At 38.1% G+C, this 27958-nt stretch overlaps 2 protein-coding genes across 5 annotated transcripts in view; both read left to right on the top strand.

Moving 5' to 3' along the window:
* The window catches only part of RPS6KA5 (ribosomal protein S6 kinase A5), a 72217-nt gene extending 68665 nt beyond the window's left edge, over positions 1 to 3552 (top strand). For both annotated transcript variants that reach the window (XM_026112281.2, XM_064512190.1), the window contains exon 17: positions 791 to 3552. In XM_026112281.2, the coding sequence (XP_025968066.1) occupies positions 791 to 1030 (240 nt within the window). In that variant the 3' untranslated portion in view covers positions 1031 to 3552. The remainder of the gene's footprint in view (positions 1 to 790) is intronic.
* Positions 3553 to 20336: 16784 nt separating this feature from the next.
* Positions 20337 to 27958, top strand: part of TTC7B (tetratricopeptide repeat domain 7B) — a 149602-nt gene continuing 141980 nt past the window's right edge. Inside the window, exon 1 of one of the 3 annotated variants that reach the window (XM_064512193.1) lies at positions 20337 to 20596. In XM_064512193.1, coding sequence (XP_064368263.1) covers positions 20476 to 20596 — 121 coding nt within the window. In that variant the 5' untranslated portion in view covers positions 20337 to 20475. The remainder of the gene's footprint in view (positions 20597 to 27958) is intronic. The other 2 variants (XM_064512192.1, XM_026111982.2) reach the window with 2 other exon arrangements.

Here is a 27958-nt window from a genome sequence, read left to right on the forward strand (position 1 = left end):
GAGACGGCTGTTCATGAAATAGCTATTATAAATGTGCTATTTTAGAGAAGTACATTAAAAGGTCTTTAAGGTTGGGTTTAAAAAAAAAGCTTCTGTTTAACTTAAGTCACTTTGAATTTATTTGTCCTACTTGTGGTTACAAAATCAAGGTAAAATTTCTGGAATATACCTATTCCTTATTTTTAATATCATGGATACCTTTTTAGTGGATGCAATTGTCTACCAATATATCTTTACTAAAAAAGTTTAAGTTGTAACTGTATTATACAAATGTAATATTGATTCTCGTAATACCTTCTACCAAGTATAAACTGAAATCAAACAGGTTCATGCTGAAATACTTGTAAGGGTTTACTACCACCAAGAGAAAAAGAAAACAATAGTTATGTGCAGAGGTTGCAATAATGCAAAATGATTTGAGTTGAAAGAAAAATAATAATTTAACTAAGTGTAATTCCTGAAAATGTAATCTTGAATGATTTTAAGGCTTAATAAAAATATTTCTAAATTAAACAGTGGAAGATGCCAATTAATAATGTTAGGTATTATTCAAATACAGATAATGACAGTCTGGCCCTTAAATACATGTAAAGGCCAGTAAAATCATTGCTGTAGTTGCAATAAGAACTAGCAGAAGTCTGTCAAGAAATCTGTCCAGAGATCGTAGTATGTCTTGCCATAAAACATTCATAGTAAGCATACAGCAATGAAGTGTCTTAAACTCTTAAAAAAAAAAAAAAAAAAAAAAAAAAAAAAAAAAAACTTAAAATTACCTTTTATTTTTAAACAGGCTTTTAACAAGTACAAAAGGGAAGGATTTTGTCTCCAGAATGTTGACAAGGCACCTCTCGCAAAGAGAAGGAAAATGAAAAAAACAAGTACAAGCACAGAGACACGTAGCAGCTCCAGTGAAAGTTCACATTCTTCTTCCTCTCATTCTCATGGTAAAACTACACCTACAAAGACGCTGCAGCCAACGAACCCTACTGACAGCAATAACCCAGAAACCATCTTCCAGTTCTCTGACTGAAAAGCAGAGAACATCCTGTCTTGAAAACCTAAGTGTTTATAAACTTGGTAGTAGCTATATTGTCCTCTTCCACCCTTCCTCCCCGTGGCTTACAGGCTACAGGAACGTGTTTGTTGCTTTAAAAATTTATTTCAATCATACTTTTTAGCTTTGTATTTCAATACATTTGTTTTTAGCATTAAGTTTGGTATCACTGGATATGGTATAATACTATTATACAACCAGCATTGTACTCTCTTAGGGCTAAATTACTAGTGTGCAGTCAAGCTCCAAGTAAGGAGCTTTGCTGCTCATGGTACAGCTTAGCGGAAGATTGTTTCTTGGTGTCAAAATCTTCCTCCCAGTTTCTTCCCCGCTGTTCAAAGAAAGGAATGCTCTGTAAAAGGTATAAATTTCTTGGATCTTGTGCTTTTGCCCAGCTGTCAGAAGAATGTTGTAGAATTTGATTCTTCCTTCATCTAAGGAATCATTGGTACAGTGCACCAAACCAATATAGTTCCTTAAAACCTTTTAAATTTGTGATTACATTCTGTCCCATTTATTTGAAATCTAAGAACAAAATGAAGCATTATGGAACTCCTCTTGTATTGCTATTTTTAAAAGTTACTCCAAATATCTCGTTTTAAACAACTGGGAATATAAGTCTTAGATATTTCTTTTTATTTATTTTTTTAAACATCTAGGATAATAGATGTCTAATAAGGTGAGGTGACTAGTACTGTGATACAATATTTTTATTTCTACTTTTTGAAGTTACTGACTTTAAAAATGTTTTACAGATTCTAAAATGTAATGATATAACAGAGAGAGTGAAATTTCATATTGAGTGCTTTGGAAAATGGTCACATGTTAAAATATCTATTTCAAGAGTTAACTATAATTTATATTTTCTTTTTATATTTACACAATTTTAAAATACTGAGATTTTTTTAAAGATGCAAAAACTCCAGTTTCAATATTTGTTATTGTAGGGTCCATATGAAATGTATACCAAGTTATTTGAATTTTGCATTGTGCAAATATGGTATTTGATTTAATAGTTACTGTAAAGTATTAGAATTTTTTTTGTTTTTGCACTTTATAACATCAAAATGAGATGTTTTATAATAAAGTGCACACAGATCTTTATTCCTACAAGGTGCTGAGCACTGCTTTGCTGGGTTGAATCACCTGAAGTCCACCTTATTGGTGGTTGTGGTCATTGTGAAGAACTCTGTACTTTGCAGGACTGAATCCCTGTATATTATCCAGTGTTTTCATTCCTTACTTTAAATTGCAAAGCTCTTTCTAGCTTGCTTTTACATTGTATGTAACAAATACTAGACCTGGGCACCTTGTGTAGTGTAGTTATTAACAACTCATGCACTGGGAATACTAAAGGGAAACTATATTGAACACTGTGCTTCATAATTTGTTCACTGTGGTGTTCTACAGTGACGTATTTCCTACTGTGATAGTATAGTATGTACATAACTGTTTGGAATCATAAATGTGACAGAAACATTATCAGCGATAAACTGATAAAAATAAATTGATCAGCATATTTTATAGGTTTATGGAGAGCACTTTTATTGCTCGTATTCTCAATGACTAGGGATAATTTAAGTGCTGAAGAAGATTCCAGTTTTGCAAATACTTATGCATGTGAGTCTTTCCACTGAAATCAGAGAAACTCATTGTGAAAAGTCAGGCATATGCATAAATTTGTGCGATGGAAGATGAATTGAATAGGATATTTTGTTAATAGCTTACTGTATCTTAAAGTAAACTTAAACCCTATGCAAAAAAGGTTATAGGAATTGTTTATATTAGTGGTTTTATTTATAGAATTACATCAGATATCAGTATTGATAAACACAACACATCCATGTTTACAGGGATTGTGTGTATCAAAATAAGGCTTTGAAGCCCAACATGTTTGTTCTATGTTTCTTTAATATTAATAATGGCATTCTGAGGTTTGGGAATTGCTTATGTGAATTACTTTACTACTTTCTTGATGTGAATGTCAACAGTAATTGCAGCATTAATTTCAGGTTGATGTGAATCTTGAGATTTGCACTGTTTATGTAGAAGTAGTATATTTAAAGATCAGTGTATGTGCTAATAACACAACCAGTTTTAAGTGGCCGGTGTTAAAATATTGAAAAATAATTGTCAATGTAATATATGCAGGTTTGCTTTCTGAATGCTTTCTTTGGAAGTAATCTCAATAGTGAACATGGCTCATTTGTAAAGAAATACCTTCCCTTTCCCCAATAAACTTGCTGTAAATACAGAAAAAATGCACAATTAATACTTGTTATGCATAGAGTTCAAGTGAATTGGCGGGGGCAGGTTGTAAAGTTCAGTGGCTTGCACTTTGAGGAGTTCCTGCCATGGAATTTGTTTTCTTCAAAGTGGATACAGCAAAAACCTGTTTTGGGGTTTGATTTCATTTAAGTGTAGGAAGGTTTTGAGTACTAAATGGATTTGGACTATTGTGACCCAGCTGAAATAAATTTTTAAAGTTAGAAACATAATACAGTTGTTTCCCTCTTGGGAAATTTCAACTGATGCCATTTTATATTTTTATAGAAACTCAATAAAAGTGAATAAAATACTAAAAAAGGAATGCTCACACAAGCTACTAAATGCTACAGATAATAGCTGTATTGTCAGATTTTTTTTTCCCCACAGTTCCTCACAGTTTTTGTGAGAGACTGTTATGAGTTTAACATTGTTAGAACTTACATTAATGAGTATACATCACTGATATGAAAGACAATGTTTATACAAGAATATTTCTGGGGGGTGTGTGGGTTGTGCTCTAACAGTAGTTATTAAATAGAATTTAAAAACAGGATAATTTTTTTTGGCATGGGTAAGTACATTTAGGTGTTGACTTGTGTTTGCTTTGAAGCAGCTGTCTGGGATGGCTGAAATGAGTATCACCTCTAGCTTTCTACTGCCTCCAGATAACAGCTCTTGAGGATGTGTGTTTGAGTCTGAGCTGTCTGAATTTATAGATCAGCAGCTTTACCTAAGCAACTACTGATCTCCATTTACATTCATGAACTGGATTGCAAACTACGCAGCTTAAGAGCAGTTCACTTCTTTTTTGCGTGTCCCTTGCAACAGGCTCATTACTCTTGACAGAAAAATGTGCTGTTACAGCTAAATCTGTTGCCCATCCTCGTGCTCTACATCATATATAATAAAAGACCATGGACCTTATTTTTCATAGTTATATCACTATTCCAAATCCGAAATGTACAAAGCAATCCTCATTAGTACTAGCAAGTACTAAGTTACTTTACATGGGTCTGATAGAGATACTAGACTGTAAATTATGCTTGTATTCAGAGTAAGTTTCCTTCACAGTGCTGCTATGAGTCAAGCAACTTTAATGTCCAGTAACGGTATCTTTCTTCTACTGTCAGAAAGGCAGTGCAGTCAGCAGTATTGTAGGCAGTTTTATTTGCAAAATCAAATTTCTTATCAGCACAGATTGAAATAACTATGGATGATTATTTATATTAATCTAATATTAAAAGTACTGAATATTCTGTTGGTAATTTTTGTAATATTCTTAGAAATACAAATTTTAATAATTAAGAGGAAATTATGGAAAAGGGTTTAGACAAGTACCAAGGAAGTAACATGACTTACTGTTCCTCTGACTTAGTGAATGTCTACCCTTTACATAAGGAAAAGCAACTAGAATATTGTTTTTTCATAGAAGGGTCAACGCCTTTGGCATAAACATATTGTTTACTACCATAAAAAAGAACTTTATTAAAATACTTCATTAAACATTTTTGGGCTCATATAAAAATACAGTATTGTATCAGAACTGATTGAGACTTGCAAGTTGGCATTGCTTATGCACATATCTTCTTTGCCCTTTTTCCATAGCTGCTTTTCTGAACAAAATAATACCAGCACAGCCACGTTCCCTAGTGCTCATCCAGGAACAGGATACTTTCTTGGCAAAAATGTTCACAGAGTGATCATGTATGCTGTATTAGTTTTGCTGCAGTGTTGTAGAGGTGTCTTATTTTTAATATGTATGTGTTATGTGCATGTCTATAGATACATGCTGTGTTGCACATCTTGGCTGCAATTTAAAATGATCTGCACTGTTTTAACAGAACCTGTGCTTGAAAATGAGTTCTCAACCTGCACAAATTCAGAGGACCAGGCAAAGGGACTGCAGAAAAGGAAGGGGGTTGTGGGGGATTATAGATGAGGGGCTTCTGGGAAGAGGTTTTCTGCGGGAAATGTTCGCTATTTTACTTCACTATTTCCACAGGCATGTAATACTCACTGATACTGAATTGCAGGCTTCCTTTCCAGTCACCCCTGCTACCTATGTTTCATAACTCTACAGGTCTGTGTGTGTACCTGTATGTGTGCATACACGTGTGTGTATCTCTATATGGTATTTTTGTCTCTTCAGTTGGATTTTTTTTTTCTTATTCCTTAGGTATCATTCCAGGCGTTTTTACCAGGTTGGTGGTCTTTCTGTTTTCTTAACATTTTCTTCCCATATACAACAGTCTCTCTCAGCACTTTTTCACATTGAATAACAATTGTGTTTCCTTCCTTCAGTTGAGATATTTGAGTGAATACTCTGGATTGAGAGGACAGGAAATAGCATGGCCGCTTGTGCTGTAGAGATCAAAGTCCTTTGATCTTTGCTGACCTTTGAGAAACACTTTTCATCTTGCTCCTTAGAGTCCAGTCCCTGGGGATCAGTAGAAAATAACAAATGCGACGCTGTTGGCTAGCTTTCTCCTGCCATCTCTCATTTTTACGAGTCACTTGTTTCGAACTCCCAGCATCTATTAAACACCCATGTAGAAAAAGAGATTCAGGAGTCGGAGGATGATTCCTGCAGTTCATGCCAGTGAATGAAGCGGTGCTCTTATTGCATAGACCAGCTTGAGCAGTCTTGCTTATTGTGCCCAGAAGCAGCAAGAGCAGAGAATGCAAAACAGCTGAAATAATGGCAATTTGAAGAAAATAAAGCTAATACGAGCTTCAGAATATATAGTGGATGAAATAGCTAGGGCAAAGCTCTAAAAGCTAAATATCAAAACTGAAAGATAACACCCATGGCTATACCTTCTGTGGGGCTCATAGGTTAATTACTTCTGGTTTCTAAATAAACTTCCTCCTCTTCTACTCTACCTAGAATTTTATGCCTCATTAATGGGACTTTGCTAGTGTACTAAATTCCCACATAAAATGTCTATTTTAGAGCCACAACTACATTTGCATAATTTTTTAAGGGAACTTTCTTAACTGGAATGTGCAGGAATACCAAATCTGATATTTCACATAGAAAACTTTTGGAAGCGTATGACAGAAAATGGGAAGGCTTGTTTTTATTTTATATGCAATATATTTTGAAAATATGACTTGACATTTTCTGCCACTTCATTTTGAGTTAAAGTTCATTGTTTACTGTTTTAAATAGGTTATTTATATATTACTAATAAGAGATTCTGCTGTCACAAGGAAAACAATTTTAAACACCAGCGCATTGCCTAGTCCACAAATTAGACATAACATTATTTGATCATTTATTTAAACTTAAGTTTAATGTAAACTCTAAGGACATAACATTCAAAAGTTGTTTTAAACTTCCATCAATTAATATTGCTTAAAATTGTGTTTCCCTTCTAGATGTTAAACCAGACACCTTTTTCATTGAAATATTGAACTGAAGCAATTTACTCTCCATATTTCATGCACCAAAATATCTTTTTTTTAGAAGAGGCATATTCTTCTGAATCTTTTATTGTAGAAAAAATCATTTTCTCTTGAAAAATGTTCACACTAATTTGAGTCAAGCCTATATAAAATAATTCTAAAGGAAAAAAACATTGTTCAAATCACCATGGTGCCTGTTTCTTTGCTATTAAGCTATTGTATCAGTCGGATTTTAGACCCCGATGCCCTCTATGAACCATATTGGAAAGAAAAAACAGTTCTTCCTTTGAAAAAGTGCTTATGAAATCTGTTCTTGGGTTATAGCCTGTATTATTCTTTCGGTTGAGCTGGAACACATATATTTTGAAGAAGTTCAGGTTCTGTGTGATGGAAAGGGAAGTTTCCAACTGCTGGGAAACAATTGCAAGCATTTTGGTAGAGGTGGTTTGGGCTGGTCCAACAGCTTAGTGTCACCTCCAGGGGCATTCTTGCTCCTTCTTGGCCATGTGCTCTACCCTTTTCTTGCTTCTGGTGCTTATCTCATCTCTCAGCCAGCCAGCAGGAGGGAAAAAAAATATATACACTTGTTAAGTGAGGAATTTTCTTGAAAATATTAACACTGAGAATAAAAGGGATTAATTGATTTTAAAGTTAATCCAAAGTAATAGCAATGAAATATTGCAAAATCAAATATGCTATGGTTATCTTTTTAAAGATAAGAGTTAAATTTAGAAGCATTTTATTTTGACTAATTTTTGAAAACTATGTTATCAAGAGGTATATAAAGGAATCCATACTATTCCCACTTAAAATGACCTTCTAAAATTAGCAACCAATCTGGCTGTATTCACAAAGTTCATGCAGAGGCCTGCTAACTTCTTTTGAAATGCAAACAATAAAGCAGAGAAAAACTAAGGAGCTGTTCAAAAACCCATCACAGGTGAAACTGCAAACTAATTGCAAACTTGCAACATTTTTCATAATACAAAGGTAATTTTACTTCTGTAAGCAAATCATGGATATATAAAATTTACCAAGCTGCAGAAAAAATAAACTTAAAAATTTTAAGCTTCTTAAAATTGGCATCTCATTTACGTTCATCCTTTTTTTTTTAATACATAATTAGTTCTTTTAGTGTGACTGAATTTTGAATTTGGTAAGGAAGAGAATCTGAGGATATAGGCTGAGGCCCTGTGAAAACCAAAAGAAATCTATTGGTAAAGATAATCATTTCCTAGCTAGTTTAGTTAAAATATATATTTTACTAGTTTAGTTATATATATATTTATATATATTTATATATATATATATATAAACTGATATATACTGATATAACTACATAACTCGTGTATGCTGATAAAATATATACTGATATAACTACATCTGCGCTAGTCCAGTTTGTATCAGTTAAGGGTGTGACTTTGTACGTGACACATCCAGCTATGCTAAAAAAAACTTTCAAATGTAAACTAGACGTTGGCATTACAGCAAAGTGAGAAGATGGAAAAACCAAAACAGTTGTATTTAAAGACCGTATGATGCAAAGAAGTTTTTCTCAATGTTATGCTGACAGAGGAGACTACGAGATAGAAGAACCATTATATTGTCTGAAAGAACTTACCCTTCCTACTAACAGTCTTTATTCTTTTCCCCTTTAAAATTGATACAATAGTGGGAAAGTGAAGCTAAATTAATATACAGAAGCACTAAGTGCTCATCTCATACAAAGCTTTTCTCAGATGTCTGGCTAACATGAGTTCTTACCCTTTGAATATCTAGCTCAGCTGTACAAATTAGTTGCTCTGTTTAAGCTACGCGTGCTCAATTGGACAGGCTCACACGTAGTGATACGTTGGTTATATGGTGACTGTACCAGTTAGAACTGAAAGTGCTATACCCCTGCAGCTTTTGAGTTCAAGTATTAATACTGTTACACTTCATACGTATCACCATGTCAGTCCATTGGAATTGAGCCCTGGCAAGTCACTTAGTTCAATTTTAAAGCCGTCAGATTAAAAGGAACATTTGAGGTCTATTTTCAAGCTAGCACCAAAGTGAGAACAGGCCTTTAATCTTAACCTACATCTATATTATAAAAATGAATAAAACCTTGTCATTGGCTTTCAATGTTGATAGTATTACTGAGATGCTACTGTAGCAAATTTTGGCATTAATGAATATCTTTATTGTACTGATCTTTCACCTGTAGGAAAAGAAACCTCCAAGATTCTTTTATTTCCCATCAGAGTAAAATTCTTTTGCTCAAGTCCCAGTAGAAGAGATCATCTGTAATTTCTACCTTTTACCTGTAAAGCTATAGAGGCAAGAAATAAATCGGTGAGAAATCTGAATTTTGACAGCTGGTTATAAGAGAGCATGCTGTGTTAATTTGCAGTAGGTGGAACAGGGTGTACTATGTGGTGTTTCAGTGTGGGCAGGGAGGGGGAAGAACAAAAGAAATGGGAAGAAATGGGAACTAGTCCTACTGAGTTCTTTGCCTCACCATGATTTACTGGACATTCTGGCTGCACAGCATAGAGAATCATTTAAAGGGTACCCCAAAGTCTCCAAATTTAACTTAAGATAATTAAGAAAAAAATAGATTCACCTGTCAGCTTCTGTCTTGGACAAAAATATCACTGTTTTCAAACTGTTAAGTTGCCAACGTGTATGTTTCCAGTGTTGCTTTCCTTAACTCATTGTATTCATAAATGTCAAAATTTGTTGGCTTAGCTGCCGTCTATCAACAGATTGGTGATGATTTCTTTCTGATGAGTATGCCCTTATCTAAAATTCTTTAATCACATCAATAAACAGCACAAAACCTTGTGGCAGAGGTTTAACAAAAGGCCAGATGAATAATTGTTATGATTCATTTTACCCAATATAAGAATGTTTGAACAATGCTTGAGGATAGGGTTTGGATTTTGGATGTTGAGAAGTCAGAACTAGAAGAGAGGATCATCCTTTGAATGTGGACATTCGAGAAAGCTGTTTTCTGGAGTTGCTCAGAACTCATCAGAGATTTGCACAGCCAGATGCCAACAATCCTGTCTTCTCCAGAGCTGTGAAAGTCGAATATGCTGATCTGGAAGTTGGCAAGCCCAGCCCATTGTTAACCAGTCCTGTGGGAGCCACCCACCAGTTTAGGAAAATCTACTGGAGCTTCTGTCTCGGAGATACTGCCCGTTATTTGTAAGCCTTGCTAATCACCAGGGAATGAACAGCAGCTTTTGGCAAATCAGGCTCTCTAGCTGCATTGAAATGGTAACTGTAGTGAAGTTTCTGATCTTTAGTCATGCCATTTTCTTCTCTGAGCCATGGTATTCAGAAACAGGAGGAGACTTCTATTGTTCTCCAAAAAGGTGTGGTTAGCTGCCGTGATGGCTTCAAAGTCGCTGCAAATCAATCTAGATAAATGCATCGTTCTGTCATTATCAACAGTTCAACCTTGGTTTCCCTTAGGAGAGATTCTTGCCAGAACTGCCCGCAGCGTAGAGCAGCAGCAGGGGTATTTCGGCGATCTGCTTATCCATGGTTTCTCTGACTCCTGAAGCCTTACGCTAGGAGCTCTCATCATAGAGAACACCTTAAAGATAAGCTGAGTATCTGAATGTTAGGCAGAGATGGTACTTGGTGTCAGGATGAAGGTGGGATTGTATGTGATACCCAGGACCTTTACTGCTTGTTATGTTCTGCACACCTTCTATGGCAGTAGGGAGAAGTACCTGAACAAGTTTCTAAGACAGACTGATACAGTGTTTGGAACAGTCAGAGTTTTTACTGATCTCCAGCACTCTAAGGAGCTCATTTTTAAAGAACAATCATGAATATGCCTGTATGCTTAGGTCCTATGGTGTCAGGCTATCAATACACCTTAAAAATGGATTTTTCTAATATTTGAGTTAAATGCATTTTAATGTTCTCCATATGTATCTCCATATGCTCTCCATGTTGTATTCTTCGTTCTGTTCCTTCTATGAGCTTTCTGTTGATCTTTCTCTTTTATTTCTCCATTTGTATTCATGTCTTTCTACTCATCCTGAAAGGTGATGCATGGATCTTTCTATGCAAAAAGAACTGTAGAGTCAAATGTACAATATGTAGAAGGAATAAAAATATGAAGGAAGCCAACAAAACAGAACGATCCCTTTATCATCAGAAGTGTAGGAATCCATAGCTTAATGTACACTAACTATTGAATGGGAATCTCTTTCATCAGGCAACTGTTAGATTTGCTAAATGTGATGTATAACGTTGGAAGTATAGAAAAAAATCTTTTATTTGAGAATGAATGTAAACCAACAAGTGCAAACTCAAATAGCACCTTCAAATTCAGATCTCAACATTCTCTGAACAACAGGTGTCAAGTTTGGCTGGCTTATTTGCCTTTTAGTGTTTGAACTGGGATTAGGTCAGAAACACGCAGGAGAGACTTGCTTTGTTTTACCCGTGTGAAACTCCTGAAGCTCAGGAGCCCATACCTGGAAGCAACAGCAAGCACTGAGAGGTCAAAAGCTGGCAGTTATTTCCCAGAGACATTGCTCTTCGTTGTGAACTGAAGATAAAAATTCACAGCCCACAGAAAAGACAGTTCATATCTGTCCATAATCAGCTGTAGTCACAGCAATGTTATTGCTTTCTACTTTAGCCTTTATGCTCCCAAACTGCTAATTAAAAAGCACATGCATTGTTTTCTTTTCTAAATAGACGTTATACAGGTTTTTAGGTGAGAACTTTATTTCCCTCTAAGAATAATGAAGAGGAGTTTCTTCCTGTTTTTTTCAGATGGCCACTTCCCTATTTGTACCGAGCTGCCCTGTAAGTCTGCCCCAGGATGCCTCAGGTATTGCTTCTCATTAGCTCACAAATTTATTTTTAATTACTCAAGAGATGGAGGCTTTTTCTTTTTTCTTTTTTAACTTCTAATGAGTTAGACTTTTCTGTTTTAAAAATGGTAGCACTTGGAATTTGGCAAGCAATATTGATTCAAACAGCTGTTTGAGGTCATCTTTTTAGAATCATTAAATGAGATCGAACTAGTAATAAAGAATTGAACTAAAAGTTTTAGTATTATTATTGTAGTATTACAGTGAAGGCCTTACTTATTGGTTATTCGAAGGTTGTGGTGCTTGCTTTCCTCTTTATAGCTGTCAGCAACAGACAAGCTGAGCTATCTGACCGTCTGCTAACCAGTTATGGTTGTTTTTTGGACAGATGTCAGAGCTTGGTGATGTTATATAAGCTTATAGTTCCATAATCCCAGTTTTCCTTCAACTCCATTTTAAAATACTTACAAGACAGTTGTGAGAAATAAATAATTTATACTTTTCTGTTATCAGTATAAAATCACAGATAAATGTTGGTGTTATAAAACATGGATTTTATTTCTTTGCATTCTTTGTAATATAAAAGTCTAAAAATACAAAATTTTTATAATAGCAGGAACAACTGGACCATATTTTAAAGTTCTCCTGTGATATTTTGAAGTTAAATATGATAATGAAATACAACTTCTCATAAACATTATTACACAATATTGTAGTAAATTCTAATTAAAATACAAAGTCACTACTGATAAAATGCATTTAACGTAGCATGATGCAACTCTAGCACGAAGATTTGGATGAAATGATCTTCAGTAAAAATTTGCATATTTGATGTCTTTGATAAAGCACACATTTTATTTGACACATGCAGACTTCTAATAATGGTATTCACATACATACTGAAATGTTCAAAATAGGTGAGACTGAAGTGTTTGGGGGTTTGTCAGAAGCTTTGTTTATTTAGTTGTTTGTGCTTATCCCAATGACAGAAGTCAAGCAGCTGAGAGCCATCTTTTTAATCTGCAGAAATCCTCCAACAATGTGCTGTTGTGTAATACTCAGCTTAGTCATGTTTAAATATTTCATGACGCTGATGTATGTACTTTGATATGCATCTAAAATGACAGTGTATGTCTTCTTACACTAAGATACACTTGTAACTAAAAGTCAGCCCCCATGTATATGGTCTCTTTGTAAAACATCGCTTCAAAATGGTTTTGAATTTATTTTATGTTTTCTCTATGCTTGTTTGATCTTTCCATTATAGTAATGTGAAGTAAATTCAGATTGAATGTACAAATAAAAGCAATTGTTGTAGTCTGACTTCCTGTGTAGAACAGGTATCAAATTTAAAGCATTTACTCTTTTAAGCAAGTAACTTGTGTTTGACCAATTCACGCTACCCAAAAAGCAGCCAGTTATGTTTTGGAGACATCAAGAGGCGAAGAATCCACTGCCCCCTTGGTACTTGACCCAATAGTTAATTATCCTGATAGCTTTCAAAGAAGATCTTATTTCTTGTGTAAATTTGTTTGGCACAGGCTATTATTATTTAATTTTCTATTTATTTGTAAAACCTATTTTCTTTACCTGAAGCTTAATTTTCAAAACCTAAAATTAATATTTTGTTAGTTCTACCAATTACTGTAGTCAGAGATAGGCTACTGATTGACCAGGTCTCTGAACTCGTAATTGCTGTACAGAAATAGCAGCTGGCACTTCTGGTATGGGGCCCACATTTTGTCAGCTCTTAGCATTTCTACCCATTTGAAGAACAGATCTCGGAATTTGCCCCAGCTGATGCTAGGAGGCCTCCTCCCCTCCCTGCAAGGACCAAGATTTTGAAACTTTGTAGTATAACCTTGCATTTAATTTTCCAGGATTTTCCCTTAGAGTCATGTTTGGCTAGGCAGTCTGTACCCTACCGCTGTCTATAGGCACAACTTTAACATTCCCACAGATGTCTCTGATGTTCCATGAGCTATTCAGGAGAGACGTGGTCAGACTGAAGATCGCAATCTTTTGTTTCTGGACTGTTGTATGCAGATTCTGGATCTATGGATTTTTAAGACTCCTCTCCAGTTACTAATATTACTGAAAAATCTAGTACCAACACATAATTCTGGTTTTTCCCATACACAGAACAAAAGTATTTGATGACCACTCCTTTCTGTGTATCACATTTTTATTACCTCTGGCTAGTAATGGACTGAAGAGCTTGCTAGGATTTTTTCATTCTCTTTATTCTCAGCATCTGCTAGAGTGATGGATTCCCTTAATTTCATTAGTTTTTCTTAGCCTTTTGTTGTAGTACTCACAACTTATACCAATTTCCATAAATACTTTAAACTCTAACCTGGAGGTTTATAAACTTTCAGAAATTAGATGTAGTTTTTAACTCCCTCTGGTGGTCTAACTAACAGAGTTAATTGTCAAGTGTAGCTATGCTAATACTGACAGTAACAAGGAAAATGTCTGAATGCAGTATGACATTGTAGATGCTTAAATTTTAATTGTTTGCTCCAGATGCATTTAGACAGTAATGGGAAAACAATGATGTTTATTAATAACAAACATAAGTTTTATTACCAGTGAGTAGTCAGGAATATTTCAAAACAAAATTAATGAAAATGTAAAGCTTTTCTTCTTTGTAATGATTGAATTTAGGAACTAATGAAGGGTACCTCAAGCTGATATACCCTGCTGCATCAATAACTTCAATGTCAGAAGCCTGACAGAAGATATTTTTGGAAACATTACAATGTTACAACCAGTTTAAAATGCAATATGATAAACATTTGGCCTAAACAACTTGATTCTTAAAATATATTTTCAATTGAGTGATAATCTTTTTGTTGCCCTTTCTCATTCATGAAAGGCCTTGGAAAGCATCTCTGCTGGAGTCTTGACATTTTACCTTTTGCAGCTTCAGTTTAAGAAAGTGGTATGAGTTCTTTAGATAGTGGCCAATGAAATAGATTGAATAATTATATATGCATTATGCATCTGTTTTACAGCAGTACATTCTGCTGAATTAGCTGGCGATGTAGAAAAGCTAATAAAACTTTTCATTTGGGACTAACTCCCAGCATGTTTCACTTTGTCAGCAGTTTTCATCCAGATATTAAAAGGAACTTCTTCACATGTCACAAAGAATTGATACGGGATAATTAATAAAGATGTAGGAGAAATATTTAGTGAACTAGATGTGTACATTTGGAGGCTGCACCAGGAACACCTTTTAAGAAGGAATTTTGTATAAATGTTAACTAGGGTTCAAAGTTAAAGTCTTCATCTTCTCTATAGGGCTCTAATTGTCTATGTCACTTCTTCAGCCTCTGATTAAGTCATCATTTGCTAACATGTAATGTGTTTAATTTGTATGCTACTTCTTGGTCTGTAGAGAATTTTGTATGAACTTAAGAAATTGAGGGGATGAATAAAGCTATTCAGTCCATTATAGATTAAAAAAATATTCTAACCTCTCAGAAGACCGTATGTCTATCATGATGATTTTAAGAGATTTCCATGAGAACTGTAATTTTTTAAAAATAACTATAAAGACTAGTATGTTAATAATGTTTTTTACTCAAATGCTTCCATAAGTGTTAATATTTATGCAGTTTATGTACAAATCTTAAGATAGTAATAATAAACAGATCCTTACTGTGACTGCTTCAATCTAGCTGGGCTAGAAAAAAACAAACTTTTGGGAAATAATGTGCAGTATTGGCTCATTTGATATTATTTTGAAGACTGAATATATCACTGTATTTATATAACGATCATATACATACTATGTAATATTACTTTTTCTTAAATATTGTACTATAGGCTTTATACAATTGTGAAAAATAATCATTTGTCTGATTATAAAGGCATGAATTCTTTTTCAAGTATCGGTTAGATTTCCAATTAGTAGAAAAGTACGGAATTAATTGAATCAATTTGAAAGGAATAAACTACAAAATCAAATGTCCATTGTGGAGAAAAAAATGTGCTTTCTAGGTTTACCCAAAATGTTTTGTGCGTTATTTTAACTTTCAAACATCAGTAAGGGCTTTGTTGTTGACAAAATAATGTATATTCACAGATATAACTGTTTTAAGAAAATCAACTTTAAGTATAAAACTGTTAATATTGAAGTACTTTAATATGGCTTATCTCATTTTGTATGTATGGCTGTATTCTTCACTGTGAAACTGGGGGATGAGTTTTGTAATAGTCATGTAGTCAAGTGTTGACTTTGTGGATACTGTTAAATCTCCCTTTAGCTCCCCTTAAATTGGATTTTGATACTTTCAAAAGGAACTAAGTGTCACTGAGAAATTATTTTCTCTAATAACTTTCATATGAGCTGTACTTAGTTTCACAGAGATTGCTGGCTTCAGTAGGAACTGAGAACTCTGCAGCTACCTAGTTTCACTAGCAGTGTTATGCTCACTAGAAAAATGACCTTGATCCCAGTAAAATTTTTGGTCGTATAATCCATATGGGTTCTGTGCTTCACTGTAAGGAAATTATTCCTCACATTAACACATTTTGGCCTGAAAACTTTTTGCACTTAACATTTGAGAAAATGGCAGATAGTATTAGGATTTGAATGTGTTACATTTAAAAACACAAATAATACTTGAATTGCATCTCTGATCACTTGCAATAGAATATGTTTAACATCTTTATAGAGATTAAAATGTTGTTGATTCAGAATAAAAGGTAAGAAATTAGTAAAATAAGGACTTGTGTTGAGAAAAGCTTCTCTTTTTAATATTGACTTTTTAATTTTACTGTACAGTATGTGGAGATAAAATAAGGACCTACTTTCACACTGTCTTCCGTAGTGTTATATTTGCCTCAAAATCCTTTTCTTTCTGCAAGGTATGTTATAGCAATTCTGAAAAAGCAAACAGTTCTAATAACCAGGACTTTGATTTGGAGCTTCAAATAAATCCTATTGGAAGAAAAAACAGCAGTCAATTGTGCCGTACTAAAACTAGAGTAGTAGATAAACATGCATATTAAACACTTTTTCTGTAAATAGTGAAACAATACATTGCATTATGCATTGATAGCCTTCGAGACAAATTGGATTTTAAACTCCACATCTCCTCTCAAGGTCCTCTATATGAGGGAGCTGCCTTCAGCAAAGTTGTCATGAAAATATTTCAAAACTTTTTTTTTTTAATAAAAGGAATTTAGAACAAGGGTGCCACCTCAGCTGTGAATACTACCTGTATAAAAGCCCAGAAACTAAATCTAGAATAAAACCCAGTGACTGTTAGTTTGCTTGCAATTTTTTTGCTCATGTGAATTACTAGCATTTTATTTGAATGTTATGCTTAAAAATACAAAGTAGTATTGGAATTTATTTTCTGATCCCTCGTTATGTGGGATATGTTTATCAACAAAATAAAATGTTTAACATTTTATTAGAGATGAAAAAGTTGTTTATACTTATTTTAAGACAGTATTGTCTGTAGCTTTTAAGTTTCTTCCAGTTTAAACCATTCCCCCACCATTTGTTTCTCATAATTCTGTATGTGATACCAGTGCAGAAAACTTGTTTAACTTCATGAGGTTTATTCTCAGGTTCACTGAAGTATCGAAGTACTGTATTAGTATGTTCCTGTGTACAAACAATTATTGTCTTCTCATACTTAGCTCATGAAATTGCTGAACAATGAATTATTATTTCCCTTAATACTGCCCTGGGATTGAGGAGATGGTAGGTTGAGTGGGAGGGATGGTATAAGGCAAAAGAATTGATTATCAATACATTTTAGTTACTTTTACCTGAATTTTAATTTTCCATGGTTTTCAGAAGCCATATTTCTCTCTATGTCTTTTCTAGCTAGCTAACTCATCTTTTAAGCAGACTTTATTTTGAGCAGAGGCGAGTGCATGTGTGCTTCAGTCCATGCTACCTGAATAGGGCATTTCCAGAAATCACCACCACCTTTCAATTTGAAAAACAAATGGCAGTTAGCAAAACATATGCAGGACCCGACTTCTTTTCTACAACATTTTTATGCTATTAATTACTGATTTGCTATTGTATATGATTATGGGTAATCTAAAATGGACTCTTAGAGCGGTCTAGGTTATATGCAAGTTTTGCTAATGTTAATACAGATTTCCCTAATTGTTCTAATGCATTTCCAGATACACTAGTTTCTTTTGCATGGATGTCTCACTTCATAAATAGTAGCTGCTGAGACAATAAGCCTGAACTGTTATGTGAATATTTTAATATTATTCTTTTACTGGTAGCTTTTACTAAAATGATGTGTGATCAGTGCTAGCAAAATGTGTTTAAAATTGTTATGACTAAATATGAATAATCTTTATAAGCCAATCAACTCCTTTGGAAACTTGAAATTTTACTTTTCATACTCTCATGTCTACAAGAACTAGTAGTTATTATCAAAAATTTCCAATTATTATTCCTTTGCTGCCTCAGTTTTAATTTAATCATCTCTCTCCAGTGAAACATCATTCTATGATCAGTTCAATCATCTGCGGATCTTCTGAAACCCCATTTAAGCAAAAAAAGCTTTATCATATCCTTCTCTTTTTGCTTTTGTTGCAGTAGTCAATCTTCTTTCCTCTCCTGTAATCTACTTCACTGTATATTTTAAAAACTGTTATGTTCTGCTTTTCACTTTTTAAAATTGGAAACGAGCTTTATTTGAAACCGGCCTGTAGCCCGGAAGTGCTGTAACAGCAACTTGATAAAAAGGCAGATTACATTATCTGAATTTTGTGTGATGAATTCCCAGTGCTACTGAAAGCATAAATTAGTTGCAGCACTGAGAGACTTTTGACACCTGTCACAAAGTTGCTATAGCTGTGATGGTCCAGCGACACAAGCAAAGCAAGGTCTGTAGGTACTGGATCTCTTACTGATCTTTTATATTGAGTGACACAACTGGGAAATAAATGGACAAGCTTTTAGTGACACAAGGCCTTGGTCTCTTCCTGATCAGTTAATGATTCAATGGCAATTGTTGATTTCCTGCCTCTAAAAAGACACCTCCTTTCTCTATCTTTCAGCTGATGATCAAAACCAAGCAAAACTTCAGAAAATCCCTGTCCCTTATGTTTTTGATATACACACAAAGTGAAATATATTAAAGAAATCCTGCTATGTGGCCAACCACTCTAGTGTTGAGTGGGCACAGCCATGTCATGTTTACGTTTAATCGTTCTGTCTCTACAAAAGCACATCAAGGTGACTGGTGATAGTGTTATCCTCCAAGAGTCTGAAGATCATAATTTACAGAGTTTGGGGAATAAGGGGAATATACTGCTCTTATGTACAACAGTTATGAAACAATGACTGACTTGTCTCAACCTGGTAGTGTTAAGTTTGGCCAAATCTGACTTCTGAGTTTGTGATCTTGACATTCCTGAAGACTGAAGAAGCACAACGTGAGCTACGGCAACAGCAGCAGACCTGCAGAGAGAGTAACCCTCACACGCTCCTCCACGTACATGTCGGCCTCATAGGCTTCTCCTTTCTGTGGATAAAAAGAATAAATTAATTGCGCAAGTCCACGCAATAACTTACTGAGGTGGAACAAGACTTTTAAATTAAATTACATTTTTTAAGTTCAGAGGGTTAGACACTTATGTATGTTTTCATGACCTATTCTGTTCTGTCAACAAGCTTTATCCTTATTTTGCGAAAAGTAAAGAGCGATTTGAGAGATTTATCTTTAATAGTCTTGGTCTGTCTACTACATTTTTTCAATGAAAATCAGGCACGAGAGGTTTTTCTGAGGTAGGTATAACACTGTGGAACTGCTGTACTTCTGTATGTGACACAGTGTGTGCGAAAGATGCACCGTGTTAGGGGAAAGATGGTTTAAATAAATAGTTTTATTCCATCCAAATGCTGGAAATGTGTTCACTTTCTCAAAACATACGGATATACCACATGTGAGAAAGTGCAGGTCTTTGCTACGCATGCACTGCTACACGCCCTGCTTTTCAAAGCAGGGGTAGCCGCAGGCTGAAGCCTACCTCTCCGTGTAACGCGATGCGAAAGAGTGCATCAGGCAACCGAGATAAACACCACAGAGAATGTGGTATAGCAGACAGGAAAGGCAAAAGGGAGAGTGCCTGGAAATGTATTAAAGAGACCCTAGAGACAGAGTGGACGCCAGATTTAAAGGGGGGAGGGGGGGAAGACTATGTAAGGGCAAGATACATTTTTGTGTTACAGCTTTTGGAATATGGTTTAAAAACAGCCTAATGGATACGTTAACGGGTCGGATGATTAGTACGTGGAAGAGCTGAAATCAGAAATCAGACTAGGAATTTTCCGTTTTCCGGTGAAACTGGGCAAATCGTTTAGAAAAAGCGCGCTGCCGTAGAGCTGGAGACTTGCCGAGCTGCGCCGGTCACCCCAGGAGCCCCCGGCGGCCGCGGCCCCGCTGCCAGCGGCGCCTTTCCCGGACTCGGGCACGGCGGCCTCCAGCAGCCGCGCTGCCATGGCGGCGGCCGCCTGAAGCAGCTGCGGCCGCGCTGCGCCGCGTCCCGAGGTCCTGCCGCCCGCGGCCTCAGTCGTTACTCGCGGCGGCGGCGGGGCGGGGCAGAGGGCGCAGTGAGAGCAGCGTCGCCTCCCGCCCGCCTCGCCCCGCAGGCCAGGGGCAAGCGGCTCCGGGGGGCGGGGCGGGGCGGGGGGGGCGGTGCTCCCGCCCCCCTGAGCCGCCGCTGCCCGGCAGGGGGCGCCGCTGCCGGCGCTCGGCCCCCAGCTCGGCGCGGGCCGCAGCCCTCAAGTTCCGCTGCTCCCGCCGTCGCACAGGCGCGTGGTGGAGCCGCTGCTGCCACCGCCTTTTCCCCGCCTCCTCCTCCTCCTCGTCCCGCTGTCCCGGCCCCTTCCCCTGCGCCCGCCGGGCCGCCGGCCCGGCCATGGCCACCAAGAAGGCGGGCTCGCGGCTGGAGACGGAGATCGAGCGGTGCCGCTCCGAGTGCCAGTGGGAGCGGATCCCCGAGCTCGTCAAGCAGCTCTCGGCCAAGCTCATCGCCAACGGTGCGGCGCCGGGCGGCCTCGCCGGCGGGGCAGCGCCGGGCCGGGCGGGCGGCGGTGGCAGGCCGCGGCGGCGGGCCCGCGGGCGGCGGCGCGCGGGGCGGCGGCGCGGGGGCGGCGGCGCGGGGGCGGCCGCGGGCCGGCAGGTGCAGCCGGGCCGGCGCGGGGGCCCCGCGGGCCGCGCCGAGGGCGGGGAGCGGGTCGCCGGGGGGCCGCGGGGGCGGCGGCCGCGGCGCCCGGGCCTGCGGGGGAGCCGCGCCCGGCCGGGGGGCGCCAGCGCGACCCTCCGGCGCCGCGAGGTCCTGCCAGGGCGCTGGGGCAGGCGCCTGGCGGCCGCGCGGCTCTGTGCCCCGGACTGACCGGCCCGGTGCGTTACCGCGGGGGCTGCAGTCCTGCGGGCAGCCCTGAGCGTCCTTCTGCCTGTGGTTGCTGGGGTCCTGCGCAGCGCCGGGGCGTCCGCAGGAACAGTGCGTCTTGTGGTGGTGTCTCTCCCTTCGCTTGAAGGCATGTCGCGGCAGGGCACGGCTGCCTCGTTCCGTTTCCTATCCGAGCTGTGAATGGTTTACCTGGTCCTTTATTTCTCGTCCCCCCCCAAGTTTTAAATTTTAGATGAAGGAGGTGGAAGATGATATATTCGTATGGGCTGTGGAAATGCCTGACGAGCTGGGGAGGTGCAGGGACCTTCTCTTCGGCAGCGGTTCCTCAACCTGCCGCGTTTGGGGTGCGAGAGCAGGTGTGGGGGTAGCGCCTGCCCCCCCGGGCTCGCTCCTCTGCCTGCGGTGGGTCCGGAGGGGATTTCGGAGAGAGCGTGAAGTCTGGAGATACAGGACTTGAGGTGACTACCGAGCAGAGAAGCTGAAGCAGAGAGAAGATGAGGTGCAGTGATGGTACCGCTGGGAGCAGAGGCAGTGGTAGCTTTGCACATCTAGGCAGGGAAGGAAACTGTGTGGTTGAGGTCTATGGAAATATGAACAGAAGAGCAAAAGCCAGAATCAAAGGAAAGAGGAGGGAGGGAATTTAAGGACTCTAACAACTGAGAGTTTAGATTTAACAGCTGAGTGATGATCTTGGAACTAACTTCTCTTATGTTAGTTAAAAGTGGTCACAGGGGAAGAGGGGAAGGGTGTTAACGTTTAGTTTAAGGAGATGTTTTACTGGTTGTCTCTCTAGAATAAGTGTTATTACTGGATAGCAAAACTGAGAGGAATAATGCAGTGGAAAATAAGGTTTAAAAGCCAATCTTATGGGGCTCCATTAAGAGGAAATTTTGACTAGTTGTAGAGGTCAGTTCAAGAAAAAGTAAATATTTTCTTGAGTGTCTGGTTAAGAAGAATGTTGCCATATATTAAGCTTGACCAGAGTGAGAAGTTTTTTCATAGCATGAAGAAAGAAGTTGCTAACAACATGTAGTTTTCTAAGACTTAGTGAAATTGAAAATTTAAGGAAGAGCTCATATCTCCAAAAGATCTGAAGAAAAGCCTGAACTCCAAATAACAGAATCTTGCTGAAAGGATTATAATATTTTGAAATGAGGAGTGGGCAATAAAATTTCAGAGAGATGGAGCTAGGCAGAAGATGCTATTGACAGGTTTCTGAGGGTAGCTCAGAGATAGGTGGGTGTTTGGTTGTTGGTGTTAGTACTCCCGCTGAAACCTGTAGTCAGGAAAGCTGTCCAAGAAGTAGCTTGTTAATTAAATCCTTAGTTTGACTTCAGTTCTCTGACTTGAATATTTTTTTACCCAACTCAAGCATTTTGGAGAAGATGAGAGGAGGGAAGGAAGGGAAGTAACTTCGTGTTGTCCATATACTGTTGCGTAGGGAATTGGCTCTGACTCTCGAATGTTGTAGCATTTTAATTAAGGATATAAGCATTTCTAGCAGTAGGGCTTTTTATTCCTTGAAGCCTGATGGAAAGGGTCCTTTGGGGAAGTCCTCTTATATTTTCCTCAATCTTACGCTTTTGCAAATCACTAGCCTATGACTTTATCTGGACTTCATTACAAGTGGAAACTCTTCACTTTTGTAGAAGAGTACTTGACAGAAATTTTAAGAGGCTGCATTATTATTTGGATTTTCTTGCACTCACATGGTATTTGCTATATTTTTCCATCCCTCGAAGCTTGTAACCTAAAATTAGATCAAGGAATAAATAAAAATGACAGCTCCCAGGATGAAGCAGTGTGTGTGTGCATATGTAAGGCACTAGTAAATACTTCTAGAGAAGTGCAGCTCTTGAGAGGCACAGCATTTTATGAGTGGACTTGATTATCCTATTGTTTTCTCTGTTTTCTTCTGCTGTTGGATCCTAATGCGTCAGCTCCCTCATGGAATTAGGAGTCTTGTTAGAACCTGGCAGTGAATCAAATATAAATGTCAGTTTATGTAGGATTTTGGATGCACAAAAATGGCACTTACCGGAATTAATTTCTGTACCTGATGGATTGTATTTGAAAGGCTTTGTGAAGGTATTGAGCTTTAAGATAAAATAGGGGAGAGAAATAAAGGGGTTGGTCACCGCCTTCAGTATTCTGTAAGTCATAGTCACAATTTGGATCATGGAAAATATATTTTTTTTATGTCAAGACTGTGACTTGCATTGTTTTTGCACAGAAGGATAGATAGATGAAAGAAAGGTATTTAACCTAACTCAGTTCTCAGGCTTATTCAATTTGTGCTATTTTTCTCTCCTTCAGAACCAAAACTCAGCAGCAGTAGTAAGATCCATACAACGTAACACAAATCTGTTTGAGATCTTGCTTCGTAAGCACTTTGATTGGGTCAAAGCTGCTATGTGCAGAATTCACAAAAATAGTAGCAGCTGTCATAAAAACCACTATGCTATTCTGAGGTTCACAAAAATGTGACGCTTGGCTGATACATAAGCTGATTGATTTTAAGAAAGAGGCCTCTCCTCAGGATTCACATCCTCAGTATGCCTTAATAAACAGAACAGAATGAGACAAGCCTGAAGTTGCTAGAAATATAATCTTAAAGTAGCTTTCACCGGTGAAACTTTGTGTGGCTTAGCTCAAGTAACAAAAAGCTTCCTTCTGAGAAAATGGTCTGAAGAAATTTTGTTGCATTTGTTGAATTTTGCCTAACATTGCAAATGAACAGAATGGTGGTGAAGCCCTGTCATAAGTTAGCAACAGCTGTAAGTACAAATCAGTTGTTCACAGATTCGAAAAAGTAAAACATTGTGTTGAATATGTAATATTAATGAGTGAGAATGTATTTTAACGTGTGACCAGAATTGGGAAACATCAGTTATAGGATTCTTTTCTATTTTAAGCCAGTTTGAATGGGCCACTTCTGATGAAGGCCTTGAATTGTAGGAGGAGCACATGCAACTTTATCCTGGAAAAGTTGGTTGGCATCAAAAACTGTTGTGTACAGAAAATTCATGCAATAAGAGTTTTTTTTCTAAAATCACAGCTTAGTGTATTAGTCCCCACAAATAGCTAGTGATGTCTTCAACACTTTGATGCTAGTAATCACATGTAGGTGAAATCCCCATTAATATTTTTTCCATTAGCACTTTTATATTTGAAGAGATCTGTAAAGTTTCTGTTCTCAAACATTGAAAAATAAGACTTATGAAATACCAGTGATGCTCCTGTATCAGCAGGTTTGCCAAAACATATTGGTCTTGCAGATGACTCATGTATTGTAGTGAAGGGTTCATCTTCTGGAGGGTGTGTTTTGAAGCCTCTCTGCAGCTTTTTTTATTTATTTTTTAATGAGATTATCACATCATTCATGGTTCTGGGAATTGGATGGCTGGATTTTTGTGGAGTTCAAACAATAATTTTGGAAGTGAGCAATCACGTTACGAAGCCACTTGTAAGTCATGAGTTTATGATGAAACAGTAGCATCTCAAAGGAAGTTATTGCAGTGGGCTTCTGTGTGAAGACTGTAGCTGCTCACGATGTTCTCAGAACATTGGTATTCGGATAGTTTCTTTACTTCCTTTGGAAACACAGTGAGGAAACCTTAGGTCAGTTCAGTGGCGAGGTGAGTGGATAAAATAAAGAATGCGCGAATTTCCGCGAGTATTTCCGGCCATTCACTGTCGCTACAATCAGAACCTGACCTTGCTCAAGTGCAGTGCAATTTATGGTTCTCCGAAAAAGCACTGAGAAGGCAAATTTCTGTAGTTCCAGTGAAGTGAAATGATGTAGTTCTCTAGAAACCTTAGCTGATGTGAAATATTACATTAGTTAGGCAAGGGAGAGAATGCATGCCCCTGAAGTTTGCTGATGTATATGCTACCAAGAGCACTGTGACATTGCCATGAAAATAGAACATTACCGAGAGATATCAAGTTTGCTGATGGAAGGACATCAGCCTTTGAGTGTTCCTCTGTGTTGCTTACTTTCTTTCCAGTTGAATTTCTTACTCCCATTACTATATCTTTTTTTTTTTTTTCCCCTATGATCTTTTCTCTGCTTGTCTTCCTCTCTCAACACCTAGTTTCTAATCTCTTTCCTCACTTTTACCTTGCACAGTAAGGGAGCAGATAGGAGCTGAGAGCAGTTGGGAGCAGAGTGCCAAAACCAAAGGATCAGAAAGTGTGTGTGTGTGTTTATTTTTGTTTGTCACTTTCTATGCTTTTTGTAAATCTATATATGAAAAGGAAGTCAAAATAGCAACATTGTATCAGTTTTCATTTGTTTTGTTCCCTTGTAAAGTTCAAGCCTTCACATGCATGGGTAAAGCTTATCTTCAGAGTAAATCAAAGGTTTATAAACTTCTTCAGACTCATGCCCTACTTTGAAGGTGTTTATGAAATCTGTTTGCTTTTTATACATACAGCTTGCAATGCAATTTATATATGCAAAGCTTTTGGAAGATGTCCACACCTCTATCAGAAAAGTTTGCAGACCCCTGGAGTGACATTTTTTTTTGCATTTCCACAAAAATGAAGTGTACCCTTTCTTTGTGGTCTTTCTTGTTTTCCTGTCTTCCTTTTGATTCACAAGAGTATTTACAGAACAAGCATACGAAGGTCACATTTTGCTGAATGAAGAGCAAAAATAGTGGTGGTACTTGCATGGATTGCCTGATTTTTGACTGACAGCTTTGTTTCTCCAGAGAGCCAAGGGTGTTACAACAGTGCAAGTAATGGTGTAGATCTGCTGCTTGTATTCCAACTGACGTGTCAGCTGGAGGGGAGAATGCTAGCGTAGTCAGTCTGTGATTTCACAAGTAACCGAGCTGGTCTAACGCCTTGCTGCTTTTGCGTGGAGGAGGCCTTTCTTCCTGCCTATGCTCAAGCTGCTCCTTCCCTCTGCGCCTTCTCCTGGCTGCATGTTCCCACCCTCTTCCTTGTGTTGGTGAACACCAAAGGTGACACTTAACACACTGGCCCAGCAGAAAACAGTGCACTCCTCTTTCTGGGTTAGTTTCTGCTGGGTTTTTGAGCTGGTTGGTCTCACCGAGGGGTCTGAAAAATGTAACGAACAGCTGAGGGAAGGTGACCAGTGGGAGCACCCAGCAGAGAGTGAAAGTAAGTGGAGTTTGGAGAGGGAGATGTTCCCTTCTTGGTGACTCTGCTGGTAGTGACTCGCCCCTTGTGTGGAGCCGTGTGATTGGTCTGACTGGAATGAAATAAGTACTTCTGGGTATTTGGAGCTTATAGCTACTTATATTAATTTATAAGGATTCTTCCATATATCATACATGAAATTATTTTAGAAATTAGCCTTTTCACAACTATTAATGTGTTGGTGGCAGTCTGTCCATTAGCATAAACTCAGGATTACTTACATCACTTTTGCTTGAATTGTATTTGCATAGAGCTAAAGAAGGGGGCGAATGTTTCTAAAAATGCCAAATATGGGCCATTTCCCCCAGATATATCTTGTAGATGACCAAATTTTAGGATTTGATGGTTAAATTCTCTGAAATTCTGTCTGCACTGTACATGATTTAGCCTCATCTGATAGGGTGGGACTGGAGATAAGTGGGTTTGTAAAAGAGACAAGTGGCAGGATGGTGGGATAAATTGGAGGGAGGGAGGATGTCTGGCTAGTAGTGAAACATTAGTTGGTAGCAAGACCTCTAATCATTAGAGAGCTTTTCCTCCAGAGGCTGGAGTGGAGATCAAGAGTGTTGAATCTCAGCGTTTCTCTGGTGTCAGCAAATGCCTGGGAGATGTGTGGTGGCAGGTATTAGTAAGCTATTGTGATCAGAGGATGTTACAAATTACTCTGGTGCTTTAGGAGACAACATTGCATGAGTTTCTGCAGGTTCCCATCCCACTGCTGATCTTTGTATGATTCTACTGAAAAGGTGTGTGTGTAAACAGATATCCTTTGCTATAACCTTGCATTGGCTTCCGGAGAAGGGAATGCATGGAAAGTATTTTTTAACGTGGTTTCTACAGGTACCCTTTCAAAAATAATTTTAATTTTTTTTCCTTTTACACATTTTAGTACAGCTTTATAGGAGTGTATGCTGTTCTCTTTTCTACGGGATCTTTGTTCATTCCGTTCATACAGCAGACTGACCTCTGGAGACGGAGCAATAAATCTTCAGGCTAGAAGGGTACAGTCAGTACCTCCACAGTGCTTGTGGAGTTACCACATAGGAAATCTCTAAAATCTGTAATACTGTAGTAGGAAGAAAGCAATTTGCCATAAGGAAACTCTGTTATTAAGTTTGTCACCAATGTTGGTATTCTTTAGAGATGGCATATTAACAGTGATTAATCAAAAATCGTAGTTCTAACACAGCTGTTCTATACCTGATGTTTCTGTAACATGTAAAATGTGGTAAAGCAAAGAAAGGACTTAGAAATGTGTGCTTGTACCATCTGGAAAAGAGGAGAGGGTCAAGATCTGACCCTAGCAGATACTTACGTTTAGTTACCTTTGAAGTTGGTCCTGAATGTTTAATCTGCGCTGAAAGAAAGGAGGAAATAAGAAAGGATTTGTGTGGGACAGTGTTTGGCAAATGCTGCTGTTCTACTGGTGTATTTTCAGTTAAGCGGCTAAAAATGTTGTATTTTGCGTATAAGCCGGAATTGTGTGGTGGTGTTTTGTTTTTGTAACTCTCAGCTGTGTGAACTAGAGCTGCTGCTTTACTGGAGCAAAGTAGTAGTCTTTTCAGCTGTAAGCATATTTGGTGGTGGTGCCTTGATGCAGAGGTCTCCGTGGGGAGCTGATACCCTCCGTGTATTTACGGAGGGTCAGGAGGTGGAGGGTGTTGCCGGGTTTCACAAAAGACTTATCCACTCTCGGTCCCCGAAGAGGCTTGAACTGTGCCCTTTCTGCAAAAAGGAGGTGAGAGATGCCTCTTGGCTCCAGGCAAATCCCAAATGCAGCACACCTGAGCTCAGTAGCTTGTTTTCTCTAAGTAAA

Source organism: Dromaius novaehollandiae, chromosome 5 (genome assembly GCF_036370855.1).
Source record: "Dromaius novaehollandiae isolate bDroNov1 chromosome 5, bDroNov1.hap1, whole genome shotgun sequence".
NCBI lineage: Eukaryota > Metazoa > Chordata > Aves > Casuariiformes > Dromaiidae > Dromaius > Dromaius novaehollandiae.